Source organism: Carassius carassius, chromosome 15 (genome assembly GCF_963082965.1).
Source record: "Carassius carassius chromosome 15, fCarCar2.1, whole genome shotgun sequence".
Classification (NCBI taxonomy): domain Eukaryota; kingdom Metazoa; phylum Chordata; class Actinopteri; order Cypriniformes; family Cyprinidae; genus Carassius; species Carassius carassius.
Genome location: NC_081769.1, coordinates 14,764,492 through 14,784,584, shown reverse-complemented (window position 1 = coordinate 14,784,584; position 20,093 = coordinate 14,764,492). Strand labels below are relative to the sequence as shown.

The 20,093-nt window shown below is 41.7% G+C and overlaps 1 protein-coding gene across 1 annotated transcript; it reads right to left on the bottom strand.

Moving 5' to 3' along the window:
* Positions 1–10,581: 10,581 nt before the first annotated feature.
* On the bottom strand, positions 10,582–11,683 carry LOC132157903 (uncharacterized). The gene is made up of 2 exons (XM_059567164.1): positions 11,200–11,683; positions 10,582–11,093 (listed from the first exon to the last, which is right to left on the bottom strand). The coding sequence occupies exons 1-2, from the start codon at positions 11,681–11,683 to the stop codon at positions 10,582–10,584; spliced, it is 996 nt and encodes a 331-aa protein (XP_059423147.1).
* Between the last annotated feature and the right edge of the window lie 8,410 nt (positions 11,684–20,093).

The following is a 20,093-nucleotide window of genomic DNA, read 5'->3' as shown; positions in this document are numbered from 1 at the left end:
AATAATAACTTTTAAGTAGGGTCCACTGCCATTTCGATACTTTTAAAACGGTACCGGTGCCTAAACGGTGCCTGAACCGATACTTTAAAAAAAAGAACCACAAAAAAAACCATGGATAACATTAAAGAACATTAAAAATATTTAAAATAAATCCATAGCTTTCACCTTGGATGCTCTCATTTCCCAAGTTGTGCTTCCCTTAATCTAAGGCTAATAAATGTATTTCACAATCTGGGTCATTATTTAATACAAAACCACACATAATGTTTTTACTGTATCTCTGTCACTCACTCTGATATTTAGTTAAGATGAGTGCTGTCTGTCACTGTCTTTAATCAGTTCTGTGAATTACTGTATGGTCATTCTTTATAAAGTAGCAACAATGACATTTGTTAAGTACAGTACTGTGCAAAAGTCTTAGGCACATTAGTATCTTCACCCCAAAAAAGGGTTTTAAGCCAGTTATTTATATCTTTTGCTGTAGTGTGTCAGTAGGAAATAGCAGTTTGCCATTAATTTTAATAATAATCTAGTGCGATTTTGAATGCACAAAAAGTCTGACAATGGCTTAATGAATGTTTGGAAATGTAAACTGATATTTTATACTGACACACTACAGCAAAATATATAAATAACTGGCCGAACAACATTCTTTTAAGTGAAAATACTAACGTGCCTAAGACTTTTGCACAGTAGTGTATGTATAAAGTACGTATGATTAAATTAAGTATATTTAGATAAGTGTAATTAAAGTATGTGTTCGTTCATAAGTGTTAAGGGCTAGATTTTCGCTGGAGGAAACCGTTGTGGTGTGATGAGTGGTGACAAGCGAAAACTGTCTCAGGTTACGTATGTTACCATAGTTCCCTGAGTAGGGAACGAGACACTGCATCCTCTAGGGGCCGCTTTGGGGAACACCTCGTCGTGACCCGTGTCTGAAGCATACATTGAAAAAACACCAACTTGTTGGCTGGCGACAGCCTCCGACGTCACTACCGGTGTGACTATAAATAAGCACCGGGAGAGCACGTCATTATCTTCTTCGTCTGAAGCTTGCGTCCGAAGCATGGCAGGGAGCTAGAGGACGCAGTGTCTCATTCCCTACTCAGGGAACTATGGTTACCTACGTAACCTGAAACAGTTCCCTTTCGAGGGAACTTCGAACTGCGTCCTCTAGGGGCCGCTTTGGGGAACAGTATACCCATGCCGCCATGCTGAGGGGAGTGCAGGCCAGAATCATGGTGAGCACTAAGTACCAACTCTACCATTTCCATGGGAGTTGCCCCTGGGACGTTAGACGGCTGTCTGTGACAGTACCCCTTACGGCCAAAAGGCCTAAGCTACATACCCAACTTAATTGTTAGGGCCTCGGCCCAGGGTAGAGCTGAAGGCTTGGAATCAGGAAAGATTCCTTTAAAGGGATACGGCTAAGAACCTAGCATTTATACCAAGTCTTGCCTGTCACACAGGGGCTACCGCTAGCTTACGCATAAGCTTGCTGAAAGAGCTGTCTCGACAGTTCTCTAGTAGCAACACCCTGTTTAGATAGGTATCCGAGGATACATAGGTGGAGTTGCACCCAAGATGAACGGGGCTTTTACCAACTCAAGAAAGGGCACGAAGCAACCGCATGAAGCCCTCACCATATAGGATTTTACAAAGAACGCAGAATACTAGCGTGCGAACTTACCACAGTGTGGATTTCAGATAGTGTGCAAAGACTTCACATGCACACTTACCATAGCATGGATTTTCAAATAATGTTCTAAGGAGGGGCTCTCGTGGCACTCTGATAGAGCAGCTCATAGATGGAATGTTGCATCTCAAAACAGTATGATTGAGAGTCATCAACTCGATCTATGGGAACAATACTGGAGCGCTCTGGGGAAAAAACAGTCAACTCAGTCTCATATGAGAGGAGAACTCCGAGCTCAGAGTAGCGCGCTCATAGGCAACCATTTTTTTGGAAAAAGGGGAGCGCTGCTAAGTTACCACGAGAATCACCCAAATAGCCCCTCATGTTGAGGGAAGCGATGCTTGAGGTGTATAAACAAATACACACTGGCTGAATGGAGCCCAAGGAACCAAGGTCTAATCATCTCAAGAAAGGAAACGAAGCGGAGCACGTAACCCTTATTGTACAAGATTTCAGAAAGTTTGCAGAGTCTTGCGTGCAAACTTACCACTTGTGGATTTTTAGAAAGTGCGCGAAGTGTTCACGAGCACACTGACCACCATGTGGTTTTGAGAAAGTACACAAAGCTTAGCGTGTGTACTTAAAGGTTCCTAAGCATCGCAGAGGCACTGAATCTCACGGGAGAGGCAAGCTCAATCTTACAAACATCGGGCGAGGGGATTATCACCTGAGGCAGCATATACAAGAAGACTTCTGTAACTGCCACCTCCACGTCTCGCTAGATGCGACAGCACCCCTAAGCGCCCAGGAGACCCCTCGGGGTGACCTGGCCGGACATCCATGAAATTCCCTGCAGTGCTGTGCTTTTGAGAAAGTACACAAAGCTTAGCGTGTGTACTTAAAGGTTCCTAAGCATCGCAGAGGCACTGAATCTCACGGGAGAGGCAAGCTCAATCTTACAAACCTCGGGCGAGGGGAGCATCACCTGAGGCAGCATATACAAGAAGACTTCTGTAACTGCCACCTCCACGTCCCGCTAGATGCGACAGCACCCCTAAGCGCCCAGGAGACCCCTCGGGGTGACCTGGCCGGACATCCATGAAATTCCCTGCAGTGCTGTGCCAGGCCTGATGATCAAGGAGGCTCCCTCAGAAACCTGTGATCTCAGCCGCCTAATACCGGAACATGAAGCCGGATGGCTGGTGCTGGTGAGTGTTTAGTAAACACTGTAACTGAGCACTGCAAAAGGAAACTCACAGAGTTTATTAGTAGACACGTAACCACCAGCAATTAAATACACATAAGTATACACAGAGAGGGTTACATTTACTCACCCACCCTCCTGCGCTGGAGCCCCCGCTCAAGGGGCGCCTCCTTTTAGTCTGGACCATCAGTCAGGTGGTTGCTATGAACATAGAACCATAAAAACTTTATAGGTCCAGCATAGGAGACTGTTATGCGAGAGGTTTCCACTAACCTCGATCAGGTGGAGAGCTGGTGGTTACAGGGGAATTAGGAAGGGGAGGATAAAAGCAGAAGTTAACCCTCTGAAGTCGATTAATGCATATACGCGTTATGAGGCTATTTTTTCCTGATAACCTCTTAGACTCCAGAGGTTTAAAAATCCCCAAAGGGAACGAGTAGATACCTCGGTATCACTCTGATTCGGACGAGAGCGTTGCCTCGTCTAGATCATACCCCTTAGGTTCTGCTTACCTCCTCATGACCCACGATTCCTCTAAAACCTGCCTGCAGGTGGGGGAGGAGCGCTCTAGCCTTCTGTGCCTGTCTTTGATCCTCAGATCGAGACAGGCCAGGACCCCTATGTTGTTTGGGCTCAGACCTGGACCTTCGTGGAACGAAGGATCTGAAAGCAGCAGAGTGCGCCTTCGTCTCCCTGAACTTCTCAAATCGCGTCTCAACGGAAATACCAAAAAGCTCAGATGGCGAAACCTGAGCATCGAGAAGAAAGCATTATCTTTTCTCCCGATGTCTGCCAGGTTCATCCACAGATGTCTCTCCGCTGCCACCATGGCCGCCATAGTCCTGCCCATGGCAGAGGCGGCCTGCTTGGTAGCATGGAGAAAGATCCGTGGTGCGGCGCAGCTCAGCTACCTGATCAGAAAAAGGCCCCTGCTTCGATCCAGGTCTCTTAGCAGATCAGTCTGATATGCTTGAAGCACCAGCATTGTGTGTAATAAAGCCACAGCCTGACCTGCTACTGCGTATGCCTTGCCATTTAAGCGAGATGATTTTCTGAAGGGATATTAAGAGAGGATTTTCGCAGATTTCAAAGATACAAATTATTTATAAATATTTTATAAAATTTTTTGCTCTTTCTACAGGGGGCATTCCCTCATAGCCGCTTTCGCGCATCACCTCGATGTCGGCAGATTACTTTCATGCCGAAACCGATGAATGCGAGAAGAAAACGGCATCTTTCATTCCTTTTTAATCTCTGTATGGAGATCATGCAGAAATAAAAGGCTCACGTGAGCTGGAGGGTTATGGTCAAAAGGTAATTTTCGCTCAATAACCTCCAACAGCTCTACATACGCAGGGCAGGAGAATTGAGAAGGCTCAGCCTCAGCTTTTTCACCATCCTTAATATCTCCTGCTTTTCCTGGGTAAAAACCCAGCAGAGCACTAACCTCAGTATCAGAAAGTGTTAAAGATATAACATCATCCTCCCGAGGCTCTCTCTCGTCTGCCGCCCTTCTTTCTTTTTTTTCTTTTTTTTTACGAGTGCGAAAGGGAAAGTCCCTCTTTAAACCATTCAGACAGATCCACCTGTATTCTCACAAGCTCATTCTCTTTCACGCCTCAACGTGGACAGGTCCTGAACCGCGGGAAGCAGATGGCTGCCTTTTTTTCCTTTTTTCTTTCAGAAGAGAGACGAACGAGAGCTGAGCTTTTTCCATTGAAAAAACGCTCACAATGCACGCAGATTGCCTCCTCAAAGATATCGCGTGCGTGCTCTTCACCCAAACAAATGACGCAAAGATCGCGTGTGACATCGGGTGTCAAATAACGCCGACACGGATGCACACATTGTCTAAACGCTTGCTAGTTGTCGCCATGATAAACAGAGAAAGATCGCCCTTACCGGTGCTTTCAGATGCAGGCTTCAAACAAAACAGTCAGTGAAGATGAAGAAGATAATGACGTGCTCTCCCGGTGCTTATTTATTGTCACGCCGGTAGTGACGTCGGAGGCTTTCAATGTATGCTTCAGACACGGGTCACAACGAGGTGTTCCCCAAAGCGGCCCCTAGAGGACGCAGTTCGAAGTTCCCTCGAAAGGGAACTTTACAGTAGATGAGAAACCGACTGCTCCCTCGTAACCTTTTGTAAACTGTATTTATCACAAAGAACTGCACAGATACAGATATTCTAACAATCTATCCATTAACACATACCACGTGTCCTCTGTTTAAGTGCGCTTGCGCTGCTCCGCCGCGGTCTGCGGATTGAAGAGCACGCTGAAAGACGGAGAGGAGACCGGTCTGACGCCGGTTTCATATGAAATTTAAGCGGACTGACTCTGAGGCGATCGGATACCGGTTCCATACCCAACCCTACTTTTAAGAAATATGTTTTTTGAAAAACTAACCCAACACTGGCTATATCCTTGCTGGAGTGTGATGTGATTTGTGTCATGTGCAGGTGCGATGGATCGCGTTCAAACCAATAGGGTGTCGGAATGGCATATGTTTATACTTCTCATCCAACCACAATCAAATTCACTCCATCCGGATGGCGCGATTTATCTGGATAGTTTTTTTTTTTTGAATAATGACAAGCCGGAATAAAAACAAGCTGAAATGAAATAGCAGTAACGAAGCTATTTTAAGAATGTAAGGAGTAGAAAGTACAGATACTTGCGTGAAAATATAAGGAGTAGAAGTAAAAAGTCAGCTGAAAAATAATTACTCAAGTAAAGTATAGTGTAACAATACAAACTCCATGATCACGGGAAGAAGGAGGCGGGAACCGGCGGACAATCAAAATGAAAGCTTTAATAATCAAAATAAAGACAAAACAGACGGACGACTGACGCGCACAAATAAAAAGCAAACACAAAATAAAACCCAGGCCTGGTCTTCTCTCGTCCTTCACTGTCATTGCTCCAGTTTTATATCCTTCCATCTCCTCCGGGGGACTCGAGACCGGTGGGTCGAGCAGGTGTCGCTCATCTCCAATCACTCCACCGGCCTCGCTCTGTTTCCACGTCTCTCGGCCCCACCCCACTCGTCACATACCCCAATCGCCCCTCGCAGGCCGGGGGGTACCCTCGAGACTGTGCTCTACTCAACCCCCTCAAGGGGGGGACCGCTCACGGGGAACTGCGGGAACCTGGGGGTAGGACAGACGAGGCGAGAGAAAAGGAGATGGAAGGAGCGACAGAGACGAGAGAGGGGAGAGAGGAGAAAAAAAAATAATAATAATTCCGGTTCCCAGACGCACTGCTGCTCGGCCCTCCACCAGCTGGGTGAATTCCTCTGCGGTGCCTGGCGGTGGCACTGGACGGCCCTCGGTGGACGGCAAGACACTCCTCCAGCCGCCCGGTGGACGGCGACAGCTCCTCCGATTTTGGGCAGCCGGCAGGAGTCCCCCGTTCCCTGCTCCTCTGGATTCCTTCATGGAGGCAGCAGGCTCCTGTTGTGACGGTGGGAGGTAGGATGGACCCAAATGCAGGCAGAATGCTCTTACAAGGTTTATTGGAGACAAAAACAGAAAACAAAACCCACGAGGGGGCAAAACAAGACAAAAAGCAAAAGCCTTGACTAAGACTGAACTAAGACTTGACGATGACTAAACTAACAACAAAACAATATACATAATATGTAGAACAGAACTCTAGACAAAATACTCACAGCAAGATATAATAACGATAGACAGAGACAAAGCTTGACACATCTCAACACTTGACACTGTTAGACAAAATATGGCAACGTTTGACAGTATTTGACAATATATGGCAGTTTTTGACAATGAACCGACAAAGGACAGAGAAACACACGAGGTTATAAAGGGAGGCTAATAATAAACACAACAGGTGGAACAGGTAAATCAATGATGACAAAACTAGGGTAACAAGGGGGGCGGGGCAAGGAAACGAGACAACACAAGTACATGGCCCAAAGACAAGGCCATGTGCTTGTACACAAAACACGGGCCTGTCATGATCCTGCCACAAGACTAGAGAAAAATCAGGACATGAAGGCAGAATCATGACAGCTCCGGCCCCCTGGCGAACGGCGCCGACTCCTCCGCTCCCTCACGGACGGCAGCCGCCCCTCCACATCTCGGGCAGCCGGCAGCGAGCTCGCCCGTCCCCGGCAACACACTCCAGCCCACCGCCTCAAGCGTTCATGGCGGCACACTCCCTCGCCTACTCGATGGCACCGCGGATTCACCACATCGGCGAGGGATCTTCAGCAGCGCGTCCCTCCTTCTCCCGGGTTTCGGCACCACTGTAACAATACAAACTCCATAATTATCGGGAAGAAGGAGGCGGGAACCGGCGGACAATCAAATATAAACTTTAATTCCAAAATAAACACAAAACAGCGCAACAGCCCCTCGCGGACGATTGACACACGCAAATAAAAAGCAAACACAAACTAAAACCCAGGCCTGGGCCTCTCTCGTCCTTCACTGTCGTCGCTCCAGTTTTATATCCTTCCATCAACCTCCTCAGGGACTCATATGCTGGTGGAAATTGAAGACTCTTATGTTCACTTTTACATCCGACTACAAAACACCTACATTGTTGGCACCAATTCGCCGAAATACTGCACCGTTGCACTTCAAATGTCCCAAGGTCGAGTCCCGTCTTGTGGACTTTTCATGACATTGCCACCTTCTCTCTCATCCACTTCGCTTCCTGTCTAAATACTGTCCTGCCACAAAAAAAGGAAAAAAACAAAAACCACACAAAGCCTACAGAAAAACACCTGCATTGCTTACAAGACATTGTTGTCGCTTCAGCTGTTCAAGCACAGAGAAAATGGCAGAGGGCAGAAATATGTTACATTTTTACAAAATTACACTTCAAATAATAATTTTTTGATTTTAGTTTCTGTTTGATTTTAATTAGTTGTTTGATGCTATAAAACAAGGTTTGATGTCATGAATGTGTCCTAGCGATCGTGTCTGCAGGAGTTTGGGCGGGATGTTAATACTGTAATTGTGTTCGACATGAAGCAGTGCTGCACAGACTGATAAGTGTATGACATCAAAGTACCTATTCAAAAGCATACAAAGCCATCTGGTCTCGTGGAAATTTGATGTCATACACTGATCAGTCTGTGCAATGCTGCTTCAAGACGAGCTCACCTTGAGGCTCCAGCTCATGATCACTACTGCACATACTCTGGCTCCAAATGATTTCAGTAGCTCACAATGAGAGCTGCCATATCTATGACATTTTGGCTTCATTATTCCACAGCAGAAGGAATTCTGAATTTATTATTATTATTATTATTTTTAATTTTACAGTCTATGGATAAAATAATTCTGGAAACAATATTGTTCCTCTTCATATCGTTATAGTCGTGGTGTGATTTACACTGTTCTCTTAAATGTAAAAAGATTTCTAAAACTATATCTATATAGTCATAGTTATCGCTTTCGGTGTGAACATGCCTTTACTATTGGAAAGAGCATAACAGCTAACTTGGATAACATGAGGCACCTCTGTAATCACATAATGGTGGTGACTTTAGTGGCCAAGAATCACAATTTTATGACAGTCAGTTACAGCTTACATTGCACCGTTTCTTGTGGATTTGTTTGCTTGTCTTGTGAATACATATTGCTCAAGAAAAGTGATTTTGATGCTTCTCCTGATGTCTGTTGATAGTGTTTAAAATAGATGTCATTATATGTTTGTTGCTATCTCACTATGTTTGCAGAATGTGCTTTACTAGGCAGGGGAAAAAGAGTGCAAATTGCTGGTCACTGAAGTGCACATAAAGCACCACAATTTAAGAATAGGTTTTATTCTGTTCATTTACAAAAAAAAAAAAAATGTGTTGGCCATATGTCACATACCTGGACTCTTTTAGTGTGTTTTTGCCCCTGTGACCCAGTTTCTGTCTTCCGTGTTTGGTTTGATTAGTTCCCAGGTGTGTCTATTCATTTCCCCATGTGTTCCATGTGTCCCCATGTGTCCTGATCCCCCGTTAAGCCCAGGACGGGCTCCCGATCCCCCGTTAAGCCCAGGACGGGCTCCCGATCCCCCGTTAAGCCCAGGACGGGCTCCCGATCCCCCGTTAAGACCAGGACGGGCTCCCGATCCCCCGTTAAGCCCAAGACGGGCTCCCGATCCCCCGTTAAGCCCAGGACGGGCTCCCGATCCCCCGTTAAGCCCAGGACGGGCTCCTGAACCCCAGTTAAACCCAGGCCGGGCTCCTGAACCCCAGTTAAGCCCAGGAAGGGCTCCAGCCCCAGAGCTCACTCCAGTGCCTGCTCCTCCGAAATTTCCACCCTCCCACCCACTCCTGCCTCCTCCTCCGCTGTCGTCTGGCTGCCCCTCTGCTCGCCCTCAGCCTACCATCATTGTGGTGCGAGCTCAGCGGGACCGCCATCCTCCAGCGCCGCCTTGGTCGGCGTCTCCCTCACCTCCGCCTCCAGCCTCTGAGGCCTGGACTCCGCCTCGGCCCGTTGACCTGTCGGCTCCACCATGGCTCCTAGCTCCTTCCTCTCCGCCGTGGCCCGGCAGTCCATATGCTCTGCCTGGCTCCCTCGTCCCTCCGGCTCCGCCTTGGTCTAGGACCTCCGGCTCCTCCCCGTCACCCTGGCTCTTCGGCTCTCCGTCTCCGCCTCGGGCTCCTCCTCCACTTGCTCCGTTGCCGTGGGTCCTCCTCCATGGCTCCTTCCACCGTCGGCCCCACCTTGGGCCGTTATGGCTGTGGCCTGGGCTCTGCTGGGTGCCTCCTGCTCCAGATCCCTCCTGTCTCCTCCCTGGCTCCTCCCTCCGTCGTCTCCTCCCTGGCTCCTCCTTCCGTGGTCCCTGTCTGCTGGCCCCCTCCTGGGAGGCGGTCCTCCACCGGAACCTCCTCCCAAGTTCCCACCCACGCCTCCCTTTGTTGTTTCTATGGTGCGAGGACGCACCTACCGGGAGGGGGGAGTACTGTCACATACCTGGATTCTTTTAGTGTGTTTTTGCCCCTGTGACCTAGTTTCTGTCTCCCGTGTTTGGTTTGATTAGTTCCCAGGTGTGTCTATTCATTTCCCCATGTGTTCCATGTCCCTGTTAATTTAGTGATTCCATCCACCTGTGTTTCCCCATTATCCTATGTACTTAAACCTTGTCCTTTGAGTTCAGTGTTGTCGGGTCTACTTGCCACTTGCTACCAGTTACTTGCTACTTACCTGTGTCTTCCTCTGAGATCCATGTTTGGATAATGCCTATGTTGGATTTAATAAAGCCTTGTTTCGTTTATCCTTCGGCTCCGTGTTCCTTCCAGCAGCGTAAGCCGTGACACCATACTGTACAGTATATAACAATACTTTTTTTTTTTTTTTTTTACATTGGGAAGCCGTGAAAAGTTCCTTTTTTATTTGTTTACCTTTATTCATTAAAACAATCATTATATCATCATATGAAGCAATCAAAAACAAGTAATTACATTTCAAGTCTATTTATTGAAATTTGCAGCCATTAAAGAACATATGATTATTTTAATTTACATAGCAACATACAATATAATGCATGTTTGTCCTTTACTCATTAAAATGCATTATATCAGTATAAGAAACATGGCAGTCACAAAAGTCATGACAGTTCAAGTTTAATTTGAGGTAAAACCTGAAAACCAAACCGGGGGATGGATTATACTTTTTGGACATTACACAACATCTATTATTAAGTAGTAATGTGACACATTTGCTGGTAGTAATGCTGTAAATAAGTCCTACCAGTCCCAACTCTGATGATCAGTAATAGCTGTTATTTTCAGAATTACTGGGTGAGTTGCATAAAGCCAGTAATACACCAACATTCTTCTTTAACGTATTTATAGGGCCTGGTGTACCATCACTATAGAGAAACCGATTCTCAGATATATTTACTACTGCCTTCATCACATCTTCCATGATCTTTACTACAGGCTGCCAGAGGATGAAACGCTGTGTTTGTCTCTCCAGTACAGTGACTCTTCCACTAAGAACACTCAGAAGGTTCACAGTTCTCCTGACCACTTCCTGAATATCAGCTGTGCTCGTCAGATGCTTTTGAACCTCTTCAATCTTCCTCTCAGTCCTCTTCAGTGCTTCATTGGTTTGCTCAATTTCATTCTGTGTCCTAGAGATTATTCTTTTGTAATGAAGCACTTTTACATTGCAATTCCTCACTTGTGACTCAGAGTTTTGTTTCTCCCATACAGCATCTCTCAAGGCATTTAAAGCTTCTTCAAATCCCCACTTTCCCTCACTCATCATTATTGGACCTACAGGGGGACAGATATCTGAATACACATCAGTCCTTCCAATTTATAAATGCATAAATTCACAAATTGTTACAATTCAGGATGATAAGAGTAGTGTAATACTCACCAGCGATCCATCCAAAAATTGGTATTGCAAGCATTATCGCCCCTGCAGTTGCTACATCATCACATGTATTCATTCTGTCTCGATGAGTTCTTATTGCATAATTTGCTGATTCTACACTACTTTCAGCCTGCTCCAAAGCTGCTTTGGAATGCTTTAATGATTCCTCAGCGGATTTCTTCTTTATGTGCAAATTATCCATGGCCAGACTTTTCTCTTTTTTCTGCTCCTCAACATTTAGTTTCTCTCTAATAAGCTGCTCCATGCTTTCATCTAAACATCCCAGTTTTTCTTTAATCATTGTCTCAGATGTTTTCAGGCACTGCTCAGCATCCTCAATATGCTTCCTAATTTGATTGTAATTGGAGCATGTGTCAGTGTTGGGACTGATATGTGCTTTCTTGAGGGACTCGCAGATGTTACAGATAGAGACAATTCCCTCATTTAGAGGACTAGAAACTGCCTCCATAGACTGTACATGCTTCATTTTAAGATAAGGGGAGGCAAAAATATAAAAAGGAATAGTTTACCCAAAAAGTTGAATTTTTTATTTTTATTTTTTTCTGATTATTCACTTAGCCCCAGGCTACTCAAGATGGTGAGAAAAAAGACACTTTGAGAAGGTTGCTTCACAGAGTTGGACCAAGGCGAGCATTTTGTCATGATTCTGCCTTCATGTCCTGGTTTTTTTCTAGTCTTGTGGCAGGATCATGACAGGCCCATGTTTTGTGTACAAGCACATGGCCTTGTCTTTGGGCCATGTGCTTGTGTTGTCTCGTTTCCTTGCCCCGCCCCCCTTGTTTCCCTAGTTTTGTCATCATTGATTTACCTGTTCCACCTGTTGTGTTTATTATTAGCCTCCCTTTATTAACCCCTTGTGTTTCTCTGTCCTTGGTCGGTTCATTGCCAAATGTTGTCTAACGTTGTCATATATTGTCAAGTCTTGCCAAATGTTGTGAAGCTTTGTCTCTGTCTATCTTTAATGATACCTTGCTGTGAGTATTTTGTCTAGAGTTCTGTTCTACGTATAATGTTAATTGTTTTGTTGTTAGTTTAGTCTTCGTCAAGTCTTAGTCAAGTCCTAGTCAAGGCTTTTGCCTTTTTGTCTTGTTTTGCCCCCTCGTGGGTTTTGTTTTCCTATTCTTGTACAATAAACTGTGTGCTGTGACTACTGTCTGCATTTGGGTTCATCCTCCACTCCACCTCATGACAGAAAATGAACCGACCAAGGGACAGAGAAACACACGAGGTTATAAAGGGAGGCTACTAATGAACACAACAGGTGAAACAATGATGACAAAACTAGGGTAACAAGGGGGGCGGGGCAAGGAAACGAGACAACACAAGCACATGGCCCAAAGACAAGGCCATGTGCTTGTACACAAAACATGGGCCTGTCATGATCCTGCCACAAGACTAGAGAAAAAACCAGGACATGAAGGCAGAACCATGACACATTTGTTTATTTCTTGAAAATGACAAAAAAATTTACTAGAAAATAAACCTTGACTTCTCTTCAGCTGAAGAAAGAAAGTCATATGAATCTTGAATGGCCTGGGGATCAGCAAATAATCAGGAAATGCTCATTTTGGGATGAAATAAGATATTAAAACACAATTTACAGCAAAATGGGATATTTGTTGTCATCTTCCTATATAAGTAAATATATATATAAAAAATGCTTTCATGTTATTTACTTGTAATAACAATAGCTTATAATAATATGTGCAGGTTGTACAGATGCATAAAAAAACTCACTTGTGTGTGTGAAAATGGTTCATTTTTCCTGTTACACATAAACACAAAAAAGACTATCAATACATCTTTTGACAGTGAGAACACATATCATGGCACATAATCATTTTAAGAGCTGTCTGACACAGTAACAGGTATACAATACTTAAGTAATTTTACTTTATTGCTATACTGATAGTATTATTTTGTGGTATTTGTGCTTGAAGTACAATTTAAAGTTACTAATGACGTTAAATAAGAAAATATACCATTGAACTAAAATATTGTACTTTTTTTTTTTCATTGAAAGAACAATGTTTCCCTCAAGGTATTGGTCACATTTGAGCAGTGGCGGTTTCTCCATTAGGGCGATGCACCACCAAAGGAAAGGGAGAGATTTTTTTTCTTTTACATGCAACCACAGTGTTATGCTAGCTTTCACTATTGTAGACTGTTTGTGCTGCCTCTAAATAGTCCAATCAGCGTCGAGTCACGTTTTGTGTAGTACCACCCCTTTTTGGGTGATTTCTGTCAAACTGAGAATTTTTGTTAGAACTGCAGGCACTGCAATGCAATCTCAATGAGTTCCGGGAGGGCTAGCCCTAACTTGCTTTCGTCATCGTGCGTAACATTAACTTGTGCAACGACTGGTGGGAACAGTGACATCCAATAATATTTAAAAACTATTTTGAATTTTAACAACAAGAAAAAAATTAAAAACTACTTTAATATCTTTATCAAATGTGAAGAAAAAGAGAGAGACAGGGACAGCTATGTCTTTGTCAGCTGAACTTGATAGACATCATGGCGAACGTTATGTCAGCGCAGATTAATTCTATTGTGTCATTGAAAGAAATACCCTTCATTCGTTGTGGCAATAAGGATACATTGACAATTAAAGAATTAGGACAAGCAAGACCAAATTTAAACATCAAACAAGTATCTACAAAGGGCGGGAAGTCGTATAAACGAGGATTTTCGAGGACGTGGTATGAGCGGAGAAAAAGGCTAATAGGCTGCGAAGTAGCTGACGCTTTATTCTGCTAATTTACCACTGCATTTTATTCCATCGCGAGAGCGTGACGGACATCGCATGGACAACTACAGGTGTCACCGAAATGCATCATCTCTCGGAGAGGGTGAAAAAAACACGAAAGAGAAAAGGTGCATATGGATAGTATGGAGCAGTGTAATATAAGTGAGTAATTTAAGTAAGCAGTTTAATGTAAGTGAGGAATGTGATATAAATGAGCAGTGTAATATAAGTGAGTTGTGTAAACAGTGATTTGTGCACTGTAAACCCTAATGTTATCTTTACTTAATCAAGTAATGTTGACTTAGTATTACTTAAAATTTAGCATTTTGGCACTGCCACTTAAAATTGAGCCATTTGAACTTATTTACCTTCAAAATGCATAAAATAAATTTCAAGTGTTGTGAGCTCAAATTCATGATTAATCCTTTGGAAAAACTCAACATCACTCTGTTATTCATTTAATGTGATTGGCCATGCAAGGAATTCTGCCTAGCAACAAGAGAACAAAAGCACTGATTGGTGGATTACAAAATTCGTCCTTTTAGCCTCTGTTTGTTTGGTTGCTGACACCACATTTCAAGAGGAAGTTTTTCTTCGTGTACTATGTTCGGTAAGTAAAATTATTTAGATATAAAGTTATTTTGTGTGATTTCTACTAGTGAAATATGTTAATTTAAATCCTTGTGGTATGTATTTGATGAAGTGGTCCAATCGATTTCTTTTGAGAGAAAGAACATCTAGACGGTGGGCCGAGGGTCCGTATCTTTGCTTTACTTTTCGAAATGGATGATCCCCATGGAGGGAAAACCTGGATTTCTAAAGTTGGGACGGTTTTTTTATTCTCAATGATATTAAAAGTGTTGCCACTCCCATTTATTGCACATTTTCCCCAAAATCATAATGCACGAACCGTAAATATGGAGGCAAACACGGTTGCCTACTATATTAGATGAGCCAATAGCGCGGCAAGATACTGACATGGGATTATTATTAACCAATCAGATGTAGTTTATTTAGAACAGCTGTTACACGGATTATTTAGCTATCAGACACGAGCAGCAGCAGCGAGCGCATTGATATAATCAAGGACACAGTTTCAATGGAGGGACTGAGAGCACTTGGACTAAATCTAAAATATCCAAAGATAAATGGAGGTCTCACGGGTTTGGAACGACAATTGTAACAATTCAATAAACGTATGATGTGATGAAATTCACAATACAGATTACACCATACAATTTTCTTACAATTAGTTTATATGTTTATTTATTTTTTACAAAATGAGATATAAGACAAATTCTAAATTTGAAATTTAAATGTTACATAATAAAATGAACTTGAAATTCAACTTTTTAATTTTGAAACAAATTCTAAATCAAATAAAAAAATCATACAATTAAAATAAATTTCTAAATTTAAACAAAAATATTTGTCTGTGCTTTATTTTAAATCAGAGGAAACCATTTGAATTACTATCCAAAAAAAAAAAAAAAAACAAGATACTAAATACATGTTTCTTAGATTGTATAATTAAAAAAAATTAAGCAAAAACAGAATGGTGCGATTTTACCTTTGTAAATGAGATGCAAATGTCACTCTCTGACAGCAGGTGCCACTACTGGAACACCTGGCATTTAAAGGCTGCTGCCCCTTTAAGACAGAGTGCACGGAACCAATATAATAATGCACAGGAGATTTCTTTATCCACTGTATACGTTCACTTAAGACATAACCGACTGTGTTTACGAGAATACTTGCAGAGACAATTATTTAGAAAAATCTGTTAACATAAGGACTGCACAATTTAATTTAGAAAGGAATAAAGTAAAATATACATGACTACCATCCATAACATGTTTAATGAAATGATCAATGGCTAAATTATCCTAAATGCAATTGCCTTACCCTGTTTAAAAGTGAGACACAAAGAAGTCACAAGAACTGTTAATGCTGAATGGTAAAATCAATAAATGTTTCCGTTTCTGTGGTCTAGAAATCTTATAGTTTTAGAAAAGATCCCTCCCACAACCATTGTTGTGTCTAAAGCCACTCCCCTAGTCTTGGGAACTAAAACTGGCAACAATGTATCCTATGGCCACATGGGGAAAGACTTTTTGAGGACAGATGGGGTTCAGACTTTCTATGAATCTAGCCAAACTCTTTTGCTTGAAACTCCTAAACTGCTGGTCAATCATGTGGGACCTTCATTGGACTTACACAGACACAAGTCAATTATGCTGTAAAAATCAATCAAATCTATGGTAAAAAAAAACGGCAGCTGTGGTTGCCAGAATTTCACCGTAAAAATATACGGTAGCAACATTTTAGGTTTCATGGTTTTAACTTAAATTTACATTTAAATAAATTAAATTCATTAACTGATATAATTTAAATATGCCAACCTTTTGAAGTACTGAAATCTGAAAAAAGAAGGTGGTGATGAGAAAGTCACATGATGAACCAAAGCCAATCACAAGCTGCATTTAAATATTAATAAATGGTGCACAGTGTTATTCACACACACACACACACACACACACACTAAACTCTGTCACGGTAACACACATGAAATAATGCAATAAACATTAATTTAACAACATACCATACATACCATAACATACAGGGCTGGGAAGGTTACTTTTAAAATGTATTTCACTACAGATTACAAAATACAAACTTTAAAAAGTAATCAGTAACGTATTTTGTTAGATTACTCGGGTTTAGTAACTTAATCTAAATACTTTAGAATACTTTGAAATACTTAAGCTTGTTAACACAAAGGAATATATTAACTTGATGTCTGTTTTTATGCTTTCCGACATCTACCAGCCACAAGATTTGTGAATAACATCAATTTTCCACAGAATTTCTAGGAACAACAAAATAATGTTATGTCATTTAAATCTTCCAATCAATATAAATTCAATTAGAATACAATGAATGGGATTCCATGCTGTTCCATGCATTCCAAGCTTCAAAACGAATCCAGACACACCAAACATATTATAAAAGTAGCCAAAACAACTGGCACAGTTGTCCAAGTTATACAATAGATTTGTTTAATGAATGGACCAAACTTTAAGTGAAAAGGAGTCGCAAAAGAATCGCTGAGTCAGAATTCACAGGGCTCTTTTCCCACATTCGCAAGCAAAGTCGTTATTAATGATGCTTTCTTCAGGTTTTGGTAGCCCAAAATGAATTTAACTAACACGGAAAAAAAAGACATCGGCTGAACTTTACTTTGGACAAATCAGCATGATCAACAAAAACTTTTAGCATATCTGGATGTAACAATTCAATAAACGTATTACGTGATGAAATTCACAATACAGATTACACCATACAGTTTTCTTACAATTAGTTTATATATATTTTTTATTTTTTTACAAAATGAGATTTAAGACAAATTATGAATAAAAATGTGTCATTTTATTATTAGACAAAATGCTGCATATTTCTTTTTGAAATTTAAATGTTATATAATAAAATTAACTTGAAATTCAACTTTTTAATTTTGAAACAAATTCTAAATCAAATAAAACAATCATACAACTAAAATAAATTTCTAAATTTAAACAAAAATATTTCAAAATGTCTGTGCTCTATTTTAAATCAGAGGAAACCATTTGAATTACTACCCCCCCCCCCCCCAAAAAAAAAAGATGCTAAATACATGTTATTTAGATTGTATAATTAAAAAAAAATGAAGTAAAAACAGAATGGTCCGATTTTACCTTTGTGAATGAGATGCGAATGTCACTCTCTGACAGCAGGAGCCACTACTGGAAAACCTGGGCCCGTATTCATAAAGAATCTTAATGCAAAAAGTAGCTCCTAGAGAAACAATTCGAAGAAAATTCGTAGAAATGTGGGCGTTTACTCTTAAAATAAAAAAAAAAATCCTAGTAAAGAAAAAAGTAATTCAGAAAACATCTTAACCCTTAAAAGAGGTCTTAAGGTCAAACTTGTTGCACAGACGAGGACTTTTAGGAGGCTTAAGAGTTTCCTTAGCAGAGGAGAAAATAGCAGAAAGACGAAGAGGCAGAAGAAATGTGTTGCAGACAATGGATGACAGTGAGTTAATAAGACGCTATAGATTAGATCGTGCAGGGATCATGTTTGTAACTGATCTTGTTAGAGACGTGCTAACATCTCTGACACAGCGCAGAAATGATATAGCGCCAGAAATTAAAGTAATCACTACATTACGATATTTGGCAACTGGGAAAATGCAACAATGCAATAGTGATGATTTGGGTCTGTCACAACCTTCTGTAAGCAGAGTGATCACACAAACACTTACAGCACTTTCAGAACATCTTATTGTGTCGCAGTTCATTTCATTTCCAATGGACATTCCCACCTTGCAGGCTCAAAAATCTGCATTTATGAATATAGCAGGCTTATAGGTGCGCACAAGCAGGGGGAATGAACCGTTAATAGTTTGTGCTATACGCTCCCATGTCTGCTTCTTGTCCCTTGCTGTGACACCCGGCCCGAATTTTCCTTTAAGAATGGCCTTGTGTTCATCCACTAACTGGGCTAACAGTAAACACTGTTCCTCTGTCCAGTTTGGCTTTCTCGCCCTTCTTGGTTTTGATTCCATGTTTGATACATTAAAACCAACATTCAAACCGCCACTTAAATAGGACAGCAATCACTGTAATTGGAAAGAGTGGAAAATTTTTTATCATTCTAAGCCAATCAAATACCTTATAGGAAATTAAAAGCATGGTAAATAAAAAAAGGATTTATATACACACATATAATGTGTGTGTGTGTGTGTGAGAGAGAAAATGGTCAAATAGGAAAAATTACGCATGTAAATTCAAAGTGAGAATAAGAATAGACCCTATACTTAAAATCACTCTTTTTTCCCTTCTTGGACAACCAACCAATCACAGTCTTCAAAAGATTGTGTCATAAATAGCAACGGGGTCAACCCCGCCTCCTCACTAAGATGAAAGTTTTTGTCTTTTCCTTACTCAGAGTTGCTCTCAGATCGGTCCCGAATCGTTCTTAAGCTAAGACTCCTACGTAAATGTTTTTAAGCTAAATTAAGAGTTTTCTGAGAGGATTCTTAGAATCTTTATGAATACGGGCCCTAGTATTTAAAGGCTGCTGCCCCTTTAAGACAGAGTGCACGGATACAATATAATAATGCACAGCAGTTTTCTTTATCCACTTTACATGTTCACTTAAGACATAACCGACTGTGTTTACGAGAATACTTGCAGAGACAATTATTTAGAAATAATTTTGTGTCTATTTGTTTATTCTTACGCAAAAGAGGAATCAATTCTGTGTAACTGCATTGTCTGAAACGCTGCTCTCAGCGCGTGTTTTTGCGCGCAAGCTCCAAATGGCGCGAACGGTTTAAAACGTTTAAATCGGCCAGATTTAGAAACAAGTGCAAATGATCAACTATGATCCGTTTCACCCGTTCAAGCGAGTGAACAACGCGAATCAAGTTAGGGATTTTACATCACTATTCACGATAGCCCGTCGGGCAGAGCAGTGATACATTTTGGAGCCCGACTGAAATAGCCTACACGATAGCCCAAGGACGTCAGATTTATCCAGTTTGTGAACCATTGGTTTCCACACTGGTTTCGTTAAACAAAATAAATTATTATTTTTAAATTTTATTATTAAAAGATTGAATCAGAAGAATCATATGTTCACGAACCGGATCATGAACTTGCATTACCAATTCAAAGATGATCTATTATTGAACATTTCGAATGAATAAAGATTTCAAGTTCATCTGTGAAGCACATAAAGCTATCGTTTGACTTTATAAACTTTTATTTCATGCATGATTTGTATGGATCTGTTAACTGAATGCAAAGTGTGAGTTCTAGGAGAATGTTTTTGTGTGATGATGAGCATGTATTGCTCACTACTCGTTGCTAAATAAACAGGCTGCTGAAAGCAGTTCCTCTTCAGGAACTCGAGCTGCGTCGATCGCTTTGGGGAAACGCCTTTGGCAAGATCAACTCTGAATATTGTGTGCAATCTGTTCAATGGAAGGGCATGACGTCACTGGTGGGGTGACGTAGCGACCAGGAAGCTATAAAGGCACCTGCCACGCAGCTGACTTCAGCTTCGCGTCTTTCAGCATGCG